At 39.9% G+C, this 17,456-nt stretch overlaps 1 protein-coding gene across 1 annotated transcript in view; it reads right to left on the reverse strand.

Annotated features, from left to right (window-relative positions):
* The window catches only part of Dnah8 (dynein axonemal heavy chain 8), a 343,384-nt gene that overhangs the window by 13,701 nt on the left and 312,227 nt on the right, over positions 1–17,456 (reverse strand). The window contains exons 89-91 of the mRNA XM_074082285.1: positions 6,871–7,027; positions 645–797; positions 374–563 (exon numbers count right to left, since the gene is read on the reverse strand). Coding sequence (XP_073938386.1) covers positions 374–563; positions 645–797; positions 6,871–7,027 — 500 coding nt within the window. The remainder of the gene's footprint in view (positions 1–373; positions 564–644; positions 798–6,870; positions 7,028–17,456) is intronic.

Raw genomic sequence — 17,456 nt, forward strand, 5'->3', positions numbered from 1 at the left:
CATGATTTTTGAAATAAGTCTAACTTTCTGACCTCTACAAACAATTTTCAATGCATCTTTTGGTGCCTCTTTTTTGCGGGGCTGGGGGAGGGCTTTTTCACAAACATTTGAAAAGTACAGTTTGAGAGAATTTATTTTTTACTCTTTCATGTGTTCTAACCACAGATGGATGATCTGCTGAAGTGAGTGTATAGGAAGTGATATGATGAGAATAATTTCAGGATGAATTTATTAAACAAATAGAGAAAGATTATCTGTGTTTTCCAAAGGGAAAGGACATGGCACCCACAAGGTCTATTGCCATATTGCTTTATGCACTAGACACTCATCAAATCACGCTACCACTCAACCACTTCCAAGTTCAGTCACATACCTTGGGGATTAAAGAATCCAGTCATCCAGAACACAGTAGGCCTCCCTTCAAATATCCAAGCAGAAAACTGAGCATTTCTTTCCAAAAGTTCCGTGAACCAGAAGCCCAGTGTGGATGAATCCCAGGACACCCTTCTCCAAAGCTGAGGTATACGAGCATCATACATATTGTCCAGGGCATCTCTCAAGTTCTGAAGAAAATATGTTTAAAATACGTGAAGAAGAAACAGCAACCGAAAAGGGAGATGGCTGCTGAGACAGTAAGAGCTCACCTCACTCATGATGATCGTTCCTTCAATGGCCAATTTTAGATCACTCAGGCTACTGCGAAGTATTGAGATGACCTTTTGCATCCTGTCGATTTCTTGTCTTAGAAATATGTTCATTGAATTAAGATGCCCCATCTTTACCAAACGAGCTCTCACCTAAAACAAAGTACACCACACAAAAAGGAAGTTTTAAAGCCATCTATCATTTCTCTTCCAGTGACCTCTCCATTCTCAGTTCTTTTTCTTTCTCTAGATATATCTCTAGCAGACCAAATGAACTCTAAAATATCTCTTGCAGAACCAAACTTGCCATTAAGTTCCCCATTTTCTGAGCTTCAAAAACCACTGTTCAACTAAAATGATTTTTATTTCCTACTGATTGTACTTAGTTGATAATTGGAAATGTACTTTACAAAGCTGAAAGAAAATTGTACCTGCTTCCCCTTTCAAATGATTAAGTATTAAGTGTCAGTTAAATATCCTTTTGCAATCTAACCTTTGTAAGAATACAGGGAGATTTGTAGAATTGTTATTAGCAATGTTACAAAAAGTTAATACAGCCAAAATCTTTACAAGTACTTACTAATGAATATTTCTGAGATCATGATTGCCTCGGCTATGGTGGCTACAAAGGAGTCTTGCCTAACCTAATCAATGAAAATAATTCTGTGGGAAAGCCATTAAGCACCTGTCATTTGCTCCTTTTGGTATATCATTTATTGACTATTTTAAAGAGATCAATACAAAGGTCTCTGCTTGTGGGAACAATAAAATTCAACAACTATTGGAAAATAAGCCAATACATAGTCACATTTCAATTTAGTGACATGTGCCAAAGAAGAGATTGATTACAAATACTGGCAAGAACTCATACATGGGTTAAACTTTCTGCTGGCCACAGTCCAAGAGATGGCAGAATAGTAGGATAAGGATGGACCTATGGAGTGGGAGAGAAATTATGGATGTATCAGTCCAAAGAATCACCAGGAAGTCAGTAATGGTAGAATTCTCTGCCAGAGATGCCATACTCCTTCTTGAGGCACAGATAGCTTCCAGGTCACCTGGACGAAACCCCCCATTTTACAGAGCAAGTCCTTGGCATGGGACAGACCTTCCCTTCAGCAATGGACACCTGTTGTTTACTGATCATTTTTAGCGAGTGAAAGATGAAGAGGGTGTGATAGTTAATCTTGATTGTCTGCTTGACTGGATTGAGAGAGATGCCTAGGGGATTAGTAAAGCATGCTTCTGGGTGTGTTTGTGCAGGTGTTTCCAGAGAGGATGGACATGTGGGAGAGCAACTGAGGAAGAAAGACCCACCTTCAATGTGGGTAGCATCATCCAATAGGCTGGGAGTTCAGATGGTATAAAAGTGGAAGAAAAGAAAGCCAGCCAGTGGGTGCATGCTTCATTCTTCCTGAATCACTGGTGCCTCTTATTCTGAGGTTTCCAGCTTCTTGAATTGAGCAGGTACCAAGTTCTCTGCTTCTCTGGTGTGCAGATGGCTGTTGTTGGACCATCCAGCCTCCAATTGTGTAAGCCAACCTAACAAATCCCCTTTTTACAATTATATACATACACACTCCATCGGTTCTGTTCTACCAGAGAGCCCTGACTAACCCAGGGAAGTAACAAATTCCAAGGGAAGCAGTGATGTAAAACTGAACAGCCTGAAAGGGATCACCTACGTGGGCAGAGCAAATGATACTAAATCACCAGTCCAACAGGCCAGGGGAGGCCCCTGACCCATACACAGACCTTCCCGTAGTGTCTTAAATTCCTGGCTCCAGAACCTATATTTTTGAAGTCTCCAGTGTTTTCCTGTCATCTCCATCTTGAGCCCTTTAACCCTTAGTGGCTGGGTAGCATATACATCCCTTCTCAATAATGATTATTCTGTGGAAATTCACTCTTAAGGCAAAAGGAAATCACAGAAAGACTTTTGCAACCCCACAAGTGGAAAATTAACCCCAAGTATTGACAATGATATAAAATCAATAGTCCAGGTACCTTTAGTATGCTGATGGCCCAAGCAAACTGTCCTGCCCTGTGAGAAATCTGCTGGACATGGTGGCACACACCTATAGTCCCAGCTACTTCGAAGGACAGAATAAATGCTTGAGCCCAGAAGTTCAATGCCAGCCTGGGCAACACAGCAACACACCAATCCAAAAAAATTAAATTAAAATAAGTAAAAGAGAGGGAAAAAACTTAGATGCTAGAAAATGTAATTTTAGTACCAATTTTACTTTTTGTATGATTACTGCTCCAGCATAAATTGTGTATTTACCAATAAAATTAACGTGGTCTTATGTAGGATTTTCATTATGTTTCTGGGTAGGCTCTTCTATAGTAATGGAACTTCATTTTTACTGTGGAAGCTAATGGTATAATTATACTTCAATTTATAAAATCCACTTTACTGTCACATTTTCAGGAATACATTTCTTCTAAAATAAAAGACACAAAAAGTAAGCAGTCTTAGAACAGGAAGATATAGATGTCTCTTAGCACAAACTCCTTTCCATGCAGAAATCCACTTGGTGACACTGACTGTTACTGTGGTGACACCACAGATGCCAGACAGAAGTAAAGTGGCCCCGGCTGAGCCTGGAAAACTCAAACAATCAGAAAGCAGGGCTTAAAATCTCCCTTTGGTAATACCAAGTAAGTTCTTTTTTTTTTTAAAGACAGAGTTTCACTATGTAGCCCAGGCTGGCCTTGAACTCTCAGTCTTCCTGCCTCAGCTTCCCAAGTACTGGGATTATAGGTATGAAGCACCATACTCAGCTTAGAGTAATTTTATCTCACTTCCATGTGGAAGTTTTATTTTTTCAGTGTTGGGATGGACCCCAGCAGCTTATGCATACTAGGTAAGTGCCCTACCACTGCTTCACACAAACATTCTGCCTCACAGGTATTTTGTCTTCCCAAGATTTTCTTTTATGAAGACCACACACAATAAATGTGGAAAAATATGTCTTTATCTATTTACTCATCGAAAAATACTTCTTCTTCACAGTAACTGCTCCTCATGAAGTCGTTCATTTGGCTATCTTAACCAAATGCCATACCATCCACACAGTGGAAACAAAAAAAATAATTTAAGAGACAAGGAAACGCTGTGTTGTTGGAGGCCTTCACTACATGGTAAAGCTGGCTAAGACTGAAAGTTCTGGAATCAGATCACTTTTGTTCAAATTCTTCTTTATGCCTTTGCTTGGTTTCTGCTGGTGCTGTCCTGAGGACTGAGTACCATCATGTGCATAAGACACTCAGGACAGGACCCACGTGCAATGAGTGCTCAAAAACACCAGCTGCTGCCCCATTATGACCTACTTCTAGTGACGAACATGGTGCTTGGGAAACTTCAGACTGGGGGCTTGATACTTATAAATGATATCCTCACTGACTGTTCCACCCTATTATCTCACTTCCAGAAGTAATTAAAAATCAATCTAGTAAACAAGCCATCTATCTGTAGTGAAAACGTTGTAAGCTTTTGAAAGAGTACCAGTCACCAACACCTCTGCTCTGTGGCCTTAAAGATATTCGAGTGGATGTTTAGCACAGCTTAAGGCATGGAAAATGTTGGTATACATCTGGGTCAGTGTGGAAGCTTTGACTGAGGAGCAATTAATTCGCGAAGGAATTTTAAAAAGAAAGCAACAAAAAAGTATCACCAAAAATAATACCCCCCCAAGAAAAATCCCAAATATAAAAGGAAGTAATGTTTTCTTTGTTTTTAAATTTTGAAGAAATGACTAAGCTAAATGAGCAATGAGAGATGCAGAATTTAGTGAAACATAAACAAAATTCACTACACAGGTACCTGCCAAATAGTCAATGACTAACAGATTACTGTTTTTCATGCCAAACAGACTTCCGTGTTTAAGCATACAAATAATGATCAGATTAGAACTGCCCAGTCAAATACACCGTCTCCATAATCAACTTTAGGAGAAAAAGGACAGCAAGAGAGCTAAACGAAATACTTTGAAAGAAGTCTCGGTAGCAAACTATGGCCTCTGTGTTCCAGCTACAGTGGGAGGCCTTGTCACCCAGGTAGCCTTGGGGCTCCCAGCTGTCAAGGGCATCTTTTCCTAGACTTGGGGATCCAGAATGGTGTCGACACAGGACCACATTCACCCCTGCATTAGGGCATTGGGCTCTCTCCTTTTCAGTGAGGAGCTAAATTTGACTCTGACCAGTCCAGGACTTGGGTGATGCTATGCCCATCAGTGGGGAGGGACAGAGGCTGAGAACAGGAGAGAGAAGGCTGTGGATGGCCAGAAGGCACAACCCTTCCTTCTTGCATGAAGAAAGAGGCCAAGCTGAGGACTCTTGATAGAACTTCCAGAATATCCATGTATTTGGGTTAGCAGCTCTCAAAGTATGGTTTAGGTCCCTCTGGGATCCTTATGGTAAGATTAACCTTTTCTTCTTCATTATACTACTGTTAGTTGACTTTTTTTTTTTTTTAGTCTCTTGAGTATACAGTGGAGTTTACCAGGAACTACATAACTTATGATGTAACACACTGAATGCAAAAGCAAATATAAGAATAGAGTTGTTAGCAGGGCACCCATGGGTCATGCCTGTAACCCTAGCTACTTGGAAGGCTGAAATCGGTAGGATTATGGTTCAAGACTAGCACAGGCAAATAGTTTGCAAGACTCCATCTACAAAAAAATAACCAGAGCAAAATGAATTCAAGGTGTGGCTCAAGCAGTAGAGCACCTGCTTTGCAAGTGCCAAGCCATGAGTTCAAATCCCATCCCACCAAAAAAAAAAAAAAGAGCTGTCTTCTACTAAGCAAGACATTAAAGAGATTTCCAAAATGGTAAACCAATCCCAATCTTTTTTGGCAGTGCTAGGATCTGAACCTAGGGCCTTGTGCTTGCTAGGCAAGGGCTCTACTACTTGAGCCACTCCTCCACTCCTTTTTGCTTTAGGTTATTTTTCAGATAGGGTCTTTCACTTTTTGCCTGGGCCAGCCTTGGGCCATGGTCCTCCTACTTATGCCTCCCAAGTAGCTAGGATAATAGGTGCATGCCACCATGCCTGGATTGTTTGTTAAGATGGGGCCTTGCTAACTTTTTGCCTGGGCTGGCCTCAAGGTGCAATCCTCCTGAATAGCTAGATTGAGCCAATACACCCAGCCAATCCCACTCTTCTTTATGAATGTTTTAGTCTTGGAAAATCTATTTATTTTTTAAAATAAAATGTCATTTATGTTAACACATAATGGGTTTATTACTGTTCTTTTAAAATAAATTAATATTTTAAACATTAGCATAAATTTCTAATATTTTAAATATAAAACATATTATAAGCAAAAGTTATCTGGGATCCTCAATCATTTCATAAAGGAATCTTATGCTAAAACAATTTTGAGAAAGCTCAACATGGTGCTGCACACCTGAGGTCCCAGCTATTCAAGGCCCTGAGCTCAATCACCAGCACTGAAAGAAAATAAAAGTTTTTGAGAAAGCTGATTTAGATACACAAGCTAACACTTGGGAGGCTGAAGAAGTAGAAGATTATTGTCATCCATTCTGGGGATGGGTTCATTTAAATGGCACCCTTTCCCATTATTCCCTGACTATGAACACTAAAGGAATGAAATGTATGGAGCAGGAGACAAAAACAAAAGGTAAGTTTAAAGAATGGACAAAAGCTAAGCACTGGTGGCGCCCTAGCTACCTGGGAGGCAGAGATCAGGAGGATCATCGTTCAAAGCCAGCCCAGGAAAATAGTATGTGAGACCCTATCTCAAAAATACCCAACACAAAATAGGGCTGGCAGAGTGGCTCAACTGGTAGAGCACCTGTCTAGCAAGCTGAGGCCCTGAGTCCAAACCCCAGTACCGCCAAAAAACAATAATAATGGACACAGCAAGCTGGGGAGTTGGGGGGAGAGGTTCCAAGACCAGATGGTGATGATGCCTGGCACCCAAAGACATGAGCTTAAAGATGGAAAGGGGTATAGTAAAGGTACAATGGAGTACAAAGGGAATGGAGAAAGATGCCACAGCAAATGGAGACCATAATTTACATGATGCTTGAGAAAGGGTAAGGAAGAGAAGACCAAAGGCCAAAGGAAAGTTGAAAATAAGGAAGGAATGAACAGAGAGAGGATTGGACTGACCCATACTGTCCCAGGCCGGGTTCAGCTTTGTGGGACCCCCAAGATAGTCCCATATACCAGTGGCAAGAGCATGGCTTACCTCGTGAGGAATATAATCAGGGGGCAGCTTGCTCAGCATGTCTTCAGATAATCTGTAAACAATGGCTTCTCGGGTCTCTCCCACTCCACCTCCACTCTCCTTGGGCTGAATGTTGGTGATTGTTTCGAGGACAGCGGAAGCAGTGTTACTTTGATAGCTGACAGAAAGAGTGATTGTTCAGAAGGTAGCAGGGAAACACAGCCTTGGAGATAATTATCAAAGCTAAAACAAACTGATAGAATCCTTTAGATCAAAGCCAGCCCCCCACTCCAAAGAAAAAAAGAACAAGAAGAAAGGGAGGGAGTGAGGGAAAAGAAAGGAAAAAAGGACAGAAGGAAGGACAGAAATAAATAAAAGGAAAAAACAGGAAACGTTACTACCAACCTTTACAGGAGTGAAAAAACCTAGGTGTCCTTTCTACTACCTTCTAATGGGACACTGAGAACATCACAGAAATGAAAAGCTCCCCATACTCAGGGAAAGAGTCCACAAAGGTCCTTGGCAATCCAAATGAGTGTTTGACAACCCTGACCATCACTGGTCTAAACACACCTCAGGCTGGGCAATGTGCCAATCTCCTTTTATGTCCCTGAAGAATCTGTCATTGGTTAGATCAAAGAGAACCACTCATGTTTCCTCACCAAATTGTAAATTATCAAAATTTCTTTGGTTTTCTGATTTTTCCATTTGTCTTACAATTTTCAAGGTGATCTGTTGTCATCCATTTGCCCCACCTTTAACAATCATCTTGAAACAGCCACCATCTTTTAAGTGAGCCAGGTGCCAGGATATGGCAGTGAGCCACAATGTCTTACTGTCCCGTTTTCTAGCAGAGCAAGTGAATATTACACACCACCACTGTAAGTGGTGCTGTGCAGAACAAGAACAAGATGCTTTAAGCAGGTTTTGTCTATCTTGCTTGTTGGCAATAATGGCGCCAATAGGTTTCAGTTCTTACTGCACCCTTAAGCTCCTGTTTTCCAGGGTCATCGTCCTGCCTCAAGTCTAGCTTGAACCCTCCTTCTGCCCCAACCTCCAATCAGCATGAACCATAAGATCCTAACCAATCAGATCATGCTGAGTCCCACTGAGGGGTATTTAAGCCCCTGCCCCTCTCTCCCTCTCTCTGGCTCTCTGCTCTCTCCCTCCCCAACCCGGTAATAAAGAATCTCTTGGCCAGATCACTCCTCACCACGTGGTCATTTTGGGGCCCACGTTTCCTTACATTACTCTCCATCTTTGGCTATTCCAGGTTGACCAGATGCTCTGAGGTCCCAGAGCTTAGCCACTGTCTTTGAGATGTTGGATTGGTCAGATCAACCTCTCTCTCTCTCTCTCTCTCAATCTCTCTCTCTCTCTCTCTCTCTCTTTCTGTGTTGTGTGTGTGTGTGTGTGTGTGTGTGTGTGTGTGTGTGTGTGTGTGCTGGTGACAAAAAACCAGTTAAGTCTCTTAAAAAAGACACATGTGAGCTGAGATCTGAAAGATGAACAGGTCAGCCAGGTTGGGGAGGTTTGAGAGGCAAGAAAGGACATTCAGATAGGAGGTGAGGGCTAAAGGTAAGAAAAGTTTTAGTGCATTTGAGAACAGAGACAAGGCCAGGAAGGTAGGGGCCAGGGAGCAAGAAGCCATGAAGATGGAGGTGAGGCAGCGGTGAGACCATGCAGGGTAACACAGGCTAGTTTGAGGACTCCAAACACCACCCTACAGTTTGGCAGATTAAAACATATTAAGATAGATTAATCATATAACCCAATAATTTCATTATCTACTCAAGAGAAAAGAAAAGACATGTCCAAAAAAAGACTTGTACGAGAATGTTCACAGCAGCATTATTCGTAAGAGTCCTGAAGCAGAAACTACCTAAATGTCAGCAGTTGAGTGGATAGATAAAATGTGGTATATTTGTCCCCTGGAATGCTATTTGGTAATGAAGTACACACTGATTCATGCTACAACATGAGTGAACTTCAAAAACGTTATGCTAAAAAAAGGATCTAGATATAAAAGACCACATAGTGGAAAAGTCTACTTACAGGAAATGTCCAGAAAAGGCCATTTTTTGAGACAGAAAATAAATTAGCAATTGTCTGAGGCTGGAGGTAGGAGTGGGGATTAACTACAAATGAATATAAGATTTCTTTTTGGGGTGATGGAAATGTCCTAAAATTAGATTGCAGTGGTGGTTGCACAACTCTGTCAATTTACTAAAAATCATTTTATTGTCCCCTTAAAATAAGGAACACAAGATTTATTTATCATTAAAACTATTTCTCAGGGCTAGAGATGTAGCTTGGTGTAGCATGCACAAGGCCCTGGGTTCCATCCCCCGCTCTGCAAAAACAAAACAAAAAATCATTTTTCTAGAAAAGGGGCAAAATAAGATTGCCAGAAAAGAACAAAAAACTTAATCATCAACAGGCCTTCACTGGAAGAATCTAAAGAACAGACTTCAGAAAGGAGAAAAGACTCTGATGGAAGACTCCAAGCATAGAAAAAAATAGGCAGTGCACAAAGCAGTATAAACAACATTGCCTGCTGAGTAAGACACTAAGTATTTGTCTACCTGTGGGATTAGAAAAAAAACAAGATATAATTAACTCCTGGACTACCAGGAGGGGAATGACTGGCATTAAAGTTATCTAAGAGATTTAGATTGATGAGGATATTAAGTTTAGACTTAGTTAAGAATGGATGTGAAGGGCTGGGGGCATGGCTCAAGTGGTAGAGCACCTGCCTAGCAAGTGCAAGCCCTGAGTTCAAACACCAGTGCTGCAAAAACTGAGGCAGGACATTTGATATTTATTACTCATATTTTATACACAGGTTTAGATATTCTTTTACATTTACTCAATATTTGCTGAAGCAGTTTTTACTAGAAACAACCAGACAAGTGCAGAATAGTATTTGTAACAATAAATCCTGCCAAAGTCTCTCAAAATCTATACAGCCCATAAAAATGGTGACATAGTTCTATGTTCACTGACAAGGTGGGGCGTCATTAGGCAGTCATAGAATAAAATGCATGGTACAAAATAAATGATATGATCTTATATTTGTTCTAGAAAAAATTCAGAAGGGCATTCTGCAGTGAGATTTCTGTACAATAGGTTTTTCTATAATTATCGCTGTCTGCTTTACATTTATCTGTATTGCTTATTCTTCTCAGTAAGACAGTGTGATTTTTTTATAATGGAGCATTAAAACCATTTTCATTTTGAAAAATAGAGAAAAAAATAACCCCCCATAGACAAAGCCCATCTCAAGTGTCAAGAACTCCACAGAGATAAACCAGTGACAAATGTTTTAGGCCCACTGAAATGCACCCTTTGAGCCCTTCCCCTGTGTGCTCCCCATATAAGGCCCTCTTCTAACTTTTCTCCACAGCACAAGGAAAGAGAATTACACCCTTTTCTTTCTTCATTCCAAGGTGTGAATTAAACAACCTTTTGTAGAACTTGCTACACTAACTGTCAGAATCCTAAGGAGCTACTGCAAAAGTTACCCAGGGATCTTTGCCTATGAAAGAGCCCCATTTTGTGGCAACTGAGGGATACTATATAGCTGGCCTTTTAATTCATTTGGGAATGAGGTCAACAAATGGAGGACATGCTTCTATCTTCAAATTTTTATCTGAGTATCAGGTAGAATGCCACATGTGGACCCAGACGTGTATCCAAACAACTGCAAACCGTCTAAAAGTTGTGGCTATGGCAAATGCATATGGTACTGGACTTTCCATCAATACGGGGACTATGAGATTCCTACTGTCAGGCTAGCAAACATTTGTCATCCCATCCAGAGTTAGGAAATTGCCTCTATATTACCTTTACACATGTGAGTTTCATAACCGGGGTTGATTTTTAATAAATCAACATTGACTGTGCAATATATATTTTTTATATAATTTTAAAAAGTTTAATTTTGTGGGCAATAATTATTTAGATGTTAGAGTTTTAGAATATGCCAAAAGATATTTGTTTTAAAATTGAAAGATGTGTATATCAAATATGCATATAGTTGAATATATGAACAGAGAACAAGACATTTTAGCAAAATGGCACAAAAGACACATCTTCTTCCTGAATTTTGAATTATAGTGCAGTCCCAGTGGGTATTTTTTAATGTTCCCTTGATATATAATAATTATATATATATAGCACAATTCTAGTTTTAAAAGGTCATATATATTATAATTATATCTATACATATATGTATAACACATATTAGAACCAAAATACAAGTAACTGAGGGAAATGTCTTATAAAAACAGCTGATGAGATAATAGCATGAAATTACCAGAAGTCAAGGATTCCCATTAGTATACACATTTTTCAGAAATTTAAATTTGCATGTGATTCATATTATTCCATGGTCTCCATCTAGAATTAGAAGCAGTAAAGACAGAACATGTGGGTGAACTGCTCTTGGAGAAGATGGAGGTGTCAGCAGTGCTGACATCTTACAAAGAGCTATGAAGTAACAAGAAAGCAAGGCTGGATAACATTAAATGTTTGTCTCCATCATGAACTGTGTCCACCTCCCTGGACTCCTAGAGCTCTCTGTGCCTTACCTCAAACAAATCCCAAAGCAGACTCATTATTTTAGTTCTGTTTTATCCCTCGCCTGAGCTGTTCCTTGTCCCATAGCTCTTAAATACATCAACATCTTCATCCAGTTGCTCAACCCAGAATCCTCAGAGATGGCCCCGTCTCTGACCTCATTCCCCAAGCTCTCTTGATTTCCAAGTTCTATTTCAAATCATTTCTAGCACTCACTCTCATTATCCCACTGCCTTCAGAAGGAGGTGACTACTGTAGTCACCTCCTCCTACCCCATCTCTAATCTGAAAACCGTACATTCTTAAGGCACAACTCAAATGTGGACTCTGTCAGTACCTTTCTTTGATCCAGAAGTTGGAATTATTGTCCCTTCACCTATGTTGGGCATATATACACCACAGCAATGTGTATGTATTTTGATTTTAGAGTTTACCAGATCATATTATGTAAGTGGTTGCCATTCAACCATTTTCCCTAATAGAGGATGAGCTCCAAGGGCAAGGACTGCATCTCACTCATCTCTACACCTCCACATTGGCCAGACAGTAAGTTCTCAATAAATACTTGTTTGTTGAATTGAAGCCACTTGGCTTGAATTTTATTAAGCTGCAAATTCAAAGAAGAACAATTTTCCAATATTTAAAGGGCATGAAAATTTAATTATCTGGTAGAAATTAAGCACACTATTATTATTTTCCATTTCCTGGCATTTCTCTACCTACAAAGGGAGATGTATGTATATCTACATATTTAGGTATAGAAATAAAGATAGAATGTTGGACCCTTCATTTTTGATAACTTAGCTTAGTTGTTTTCATAGGATTTCCCCTCTCAGAGTGGTTTGTATTTTTCTTGTACATTATATGACTTTTAAAAATTAGGATTGTGCCATACTTCAAAGGTCAGGAATGTGTTGCAAATGCCTTTTATGAGATATATATATCCCCTCAAAATGGGAGAATTAGATGTAATTTCAAGATGAAGGAAAATTATTTTTACAACTTTATTATTATATCAATACAGATCCCCAGATCTTTAAAGGCTAAAGAAAAAAAAAAACACAGTAAATTTCCACTCGTGCTAAGAAATTCATTCTTCCTACCTGTTTTAGCTGTAAATAAAAAAGGGAACAACCTCATGTCTAGGAATCTCAGAAGCTCACTTGGCTCACCTCCAGCCTGCAGCCCCTCTGAAAATGTGCTCTGCACCAGTGGCTGGGTGCCCATAGTCACACACCATGGGCACAGCCATCTTGTTCTCTGCGGGCTGTGGCCAAGTTCACTCCAGTGAGAGGCTGATGGAAATGCTGCTGCTTCCTCTCACCTAAGAAATCACTTTCATGATGGGTGATTTTATTCTTTTATGAGGCGATCTGCAAATAGTCCTCAAAACATAGATGTTGGGAAGAGCCCTGAATAGCTGATCTGTTTTGAAAGAGAGTTGGACAAGCTCTCCAGGTCATCTCCCCATCACACATTTTACTAGGCATAGAATGTCATTCCCTAGTGTGCTAGAGTTATACAACTTAGATTTCCTTTCCATGATGTGATGTTATGTTTGCAAAGATATGAAAGGCAAAGAAGCCTAGTCAGCTAGCTATAATGGGGAACTGCAAATATCTCTATATGCCTCAGAAGCCCAAGGGCTTTCACGAAAACAGTCTCAATAAATGCTCTGAGATGAAGAATGAGAATTATAATATTCCATGAATTCTGTCCTGAGTTACTTCTTGAAGACAATTTCTTCTTGGAAAAATGAGAAGAAGCTCATGTTGCCCTTGTAGCCTGGTGGATCTGGGGAGTCAGGGTCATGGATGATAAAAATGCAATGTAATTCAAACACAGAACTGTCTATAAAATAAACAATTAACTAGCTAATGAGGTATTAGTGCACAGTCATGGCCAAATCAGCCTAAATTTATGTATACTTTTGCATATGAAATATCAATGAGCATTTAAAAAAATCTAAAGCTCAGAAATGTCAGCTAATACTAAAGGAACACATGGAAATTTGTCCTGCATAGAAATGAATATAAAAGTTGTCATAAGGCATTTGATAAATTTCTGAAGGTAGAAAAATATGCATAACCACTAATGAGAAAAAGAGCCAAAATAAATAACTGCTTTTGACATTGAGACAGTTGAATTTGCAGAGTCTTTGGTACCTTATAAATCTAGATAATAAAATGTGAATACACTATACATTTTTATGGTTTCTGTCACCAAGATATCTAACCTCTTAGGAGAGATTTTATTTATTTTGAAGCATTTATTCAGCTTAATCCCACCTCTCCCTTCAGAGATTTCTGCATTTTGGAGCAAGGACTGTGGAGAGAGGCTTGTAGTTCCTTTCCTTAAATCTCTCTCCTCTCAAAATTTATGGATGTGAACTTCAGAGGGCAGATTCTGATAAACGGGGGACATGGAGCTCTCTATCATGGCCCATTATAGCCCAGGAGCCTATCTAGAGACAGGAGTACTGTTAAACGGTACAGAGAGTTACATAAATTAATGATTTTTCTGTCTGGGGATATTCACACAGACTTAGCCAGCATATTGTAGACAGTCTTCCCTATCTCAGGGATTCAACTGTTACCTCTGCACTAATGCACTCAAATCTTTCCTTGGGCTCCTATCCACATTTCTCACCCTATTTAGATGTCTTTCCCAATTCAACACAACCTAAATGGGACTCTAACTTTACCTCATGTGTACTTCTGTTCCCCAATCTTCCACTCCCAGACCAGATATGTGAGGGGCATCTTGGAGTACTTCCTTTCCTTCATTTCACAGAGAACTTGGAGAGCTGCATATTGCTAGAGTGGGCAGGGGTAGGTTCTAGCTGGGAACCTACTGTTACCATCTCCTGGTGGATGTGGGGGATCAGCAAAGGGATAGAGCCAAGATGCCTTTCAAAAAGGCAGGATGACTGGGGGTAGACTTCTCTTCACCAGACATTTCAGAGCCCAGGGGAAAGAAGAATTCAACCTAGGCCAAAGCTCACCCAGAGACCGAGAGAACTGCCAAACATGGAACTGCACAACAGAGCTGACCGCCAGAATAGGAACCAGAAGTAGACCAAAATGTGAGGCTGGGTGGATTGATGGGGGAAGCCCAGGACAGATCAAATAGGAAGTTAAGAATAAAGACAGATTGCAGGGAGAGGGCCACAAATCTCACAGGCCAGCCAGTTGTCCCTAGTGGAAATACCCTTCATTTGAGGCTGTGGCTTTCTACTTGACTTCACTAAATTTGAGAAAAGATTGCAACACCTGACACTATTTTTGGGAGATGTCAGCTTAGACAACTTATAGCGTGGTGCTATGATGGGATGTGGGCCTCTGGGCAGAGCTGTGAAGAGAGACCCGCCCAAAGACAGAAGGCTCACATGCCTTATCTGCTGCCTGTTAGCAGTAATGAATGGATACAAACTTCAGAAGGTTCTCCACCATTGCTCTGACAGGGGTCACCACATCCTTGCAGCCCCACTTTAAAACCGGCTCTGTTGCTTCTCTCCACCCCATCATCATCCCTAATCTTGGCCTGTATCCTCACACACCTGGATTTATGCCCAGGGTCTCTAAGATGGTCTCTGAGTCACCAAGGGTGCTCTCAATGAGATGAGAGAGAGGAACCTAGCTGGTAATAGCAGAGAGCTTCTATTTTATTCTACATGCTGTGGAAACTACTGAGATGGAAAAGAGGATGGGGAACCACAGATTCAGCTTGCCTGAAAGACATTCAAGTAGATACTACAGAGAAATCATCTAAGTGACTGTGGAGCACAGAGGAGAGGTGTAGACAACATAAATTTGGTGTCCAGATGTTTTAAGGGCCATTGGAATTGATGAGGTCTCCTCAGGAGAGACTGTGAGAATGACTGAATGGAGCAGAGGCAGTGGTTTGAGAGGCAGACAAAGTAAGGGGAGACTTTTTAAAACACTGAAGATTGACCACACTGCTACCTGGACAACACACTGAAGAATGACCTCAAGACTCACGCTTTGCAGCCTTTTTCATTTTGCAATGTATTTCGTTGCTTTGCCAATGTGCCTTCTCACTGATGACTGAGAAACCCACTGACTGAAGAGCAGGAGAACCTTGTTTAAAAGAAGCCCGTGGCTGCTGTGTGGCATTCACGTGTGTCATTGACAGGTTCCCTTTCCAGTTTCTCACTGATACAATATGCACTGGTGCATATTGACAAGACCATAGCAAAGTGACTGAACACAGCTTCCCTGATTGGTTATTTTAAGACAGCTAACATGTTCCTTTTGGAGAAGACTAGAGTGGCTTCAAATTGTCATCAGATTTCAGACCAAGGTTTTCAGAGGTACAGTTATGTCCATAATTCCACAATAAGTTCACTGAATGATCTGGACTCCATTTTATGTAAACTAATTCAAGCAGGATAAAGACTACTTTGCATAATTCTGTGCAAACAAATATGAAAACAGATGAAACAGGCAATTTCCTTGGAGAACACAGCATGAAATTTGTTGACAGTGACAACAAAAAAACAAGAAAGACAGCAAAGAACTAGCAGCATCAAAAAGCACTGGACCCAGAGGGTTTCATGGGTGAATTCTATCCAATTTTTAAGTACCCAATGCTACAAAAAAATGTACTGGAGTTTGGGAAATGATCAAATTTTTATAAAATAAATATAATGTTAGATTAATAATTAAACCTGATAAAGACACTATAATAAAATTCTAGATCAATACCACATAGGAATATCAATGTAAAAATCCCCAAGGAACTGGTAATAATCTATTACTACATTAAAATAATAATAATAATACATCAGGATCAAGTGGTGATTAATTTCAGGAATGAATGGATAATTTGAATTTGGAAATCTATTAACATTATTCACCAAATTTCGATATATTTGGGGACAGTCATATGATTATCTCCACAATTGCTGAAAAGCTTCAATAGTCAACATTCATTTGTGAAAACAGAAAAATAAACATGAAGTGGGAGCTAGGACAAGTCCAGAAGAAAAGATCTATGAAGGGATCCCACCAGACAGTCATATTAAGGAACCTCGAAATTTGAAACAGACTGCTACAGAAGAGAAAGAAAACAAGCAGACCCCGTGCCTATGGAGTGTCTCTCTACATTAGAGAAAACATCTCAAATCACTAATGGCGGGTTGCTGGATCGCTCTTTGGAAAAGATGGGATTCTATCCATATTACCAAAATAAATTCCAAATGGTTAAAAAAGCTAAATATACAAAATGAGGCTGTACAAGTACTGGAAGAATATATGGACCATTCCTTTCTAGCTTGATATAAGGAGAGGCATTTGTTATAGATGTAACAACAAAAGTATTCACAACTTGTCCACCTAAAAATAGAAGTAGAAGCAAAGACAAAAACCACTTGATCATCTCAATAGATGCAGAAAAAGCCTTCGACAAGATCCAACACCACTTCATGATAAAAGCTCTAAGAAAACTAGGAATAGAAGGAATATACCTCAACATTGTAAAGACTATATATGACAAACCTACAGCCAACATCATACTTAACGGTGAAAAACTGAAACCATTCCCTCTGAAATCAGGAACAAGACAAGGATGCCCACTATCCCCACTCCTATTCAACGTAGTACTGGAATTTCTAGCCAGAGCAATTAGGCAAGAAGAAGAAACAAAAGGAATACAAATAGGTAAAGAAACCGTCAAAATATCCTTATTTGCAGATGATATGATCCTATACCTTAAAGACCCAAAAAACTCTACCCAAAAACTCTTAGACACCATAAACAGCAACAGTAAGGTGGCAGAATGCAAAATCAACCTACAAAAATCATTAGCTTTTCTATACACCAACAATGAACAAACTGAGAAGGAACACATGGAAACAATTCCATTCACAATAGCCTCAAAAAAAAAAAATCAAATACCTAGGAGTAAATTTAACAAAGGATGTGAACGACCTCTACAAGGAGAATTACAAACTCCTGAAGAAAGAGATTGAGGAAGACTACAGAAGGTGGAGAGATCTCCTGTGCT

This window comes from Castor canadensis, chromosome 8, assembly GCF_047511655.1.
Source record: "Castor canadensis chromosome 8, mCasCan1.hap1v2, whole genome shotgun sequence".
In the NCBI taxonomy this organism is placed as follows: Eukaryota; Metazoa; Chordata; class Mammalia; order Rodentia; family Castoridae; genus Castor; species Castor canadensis.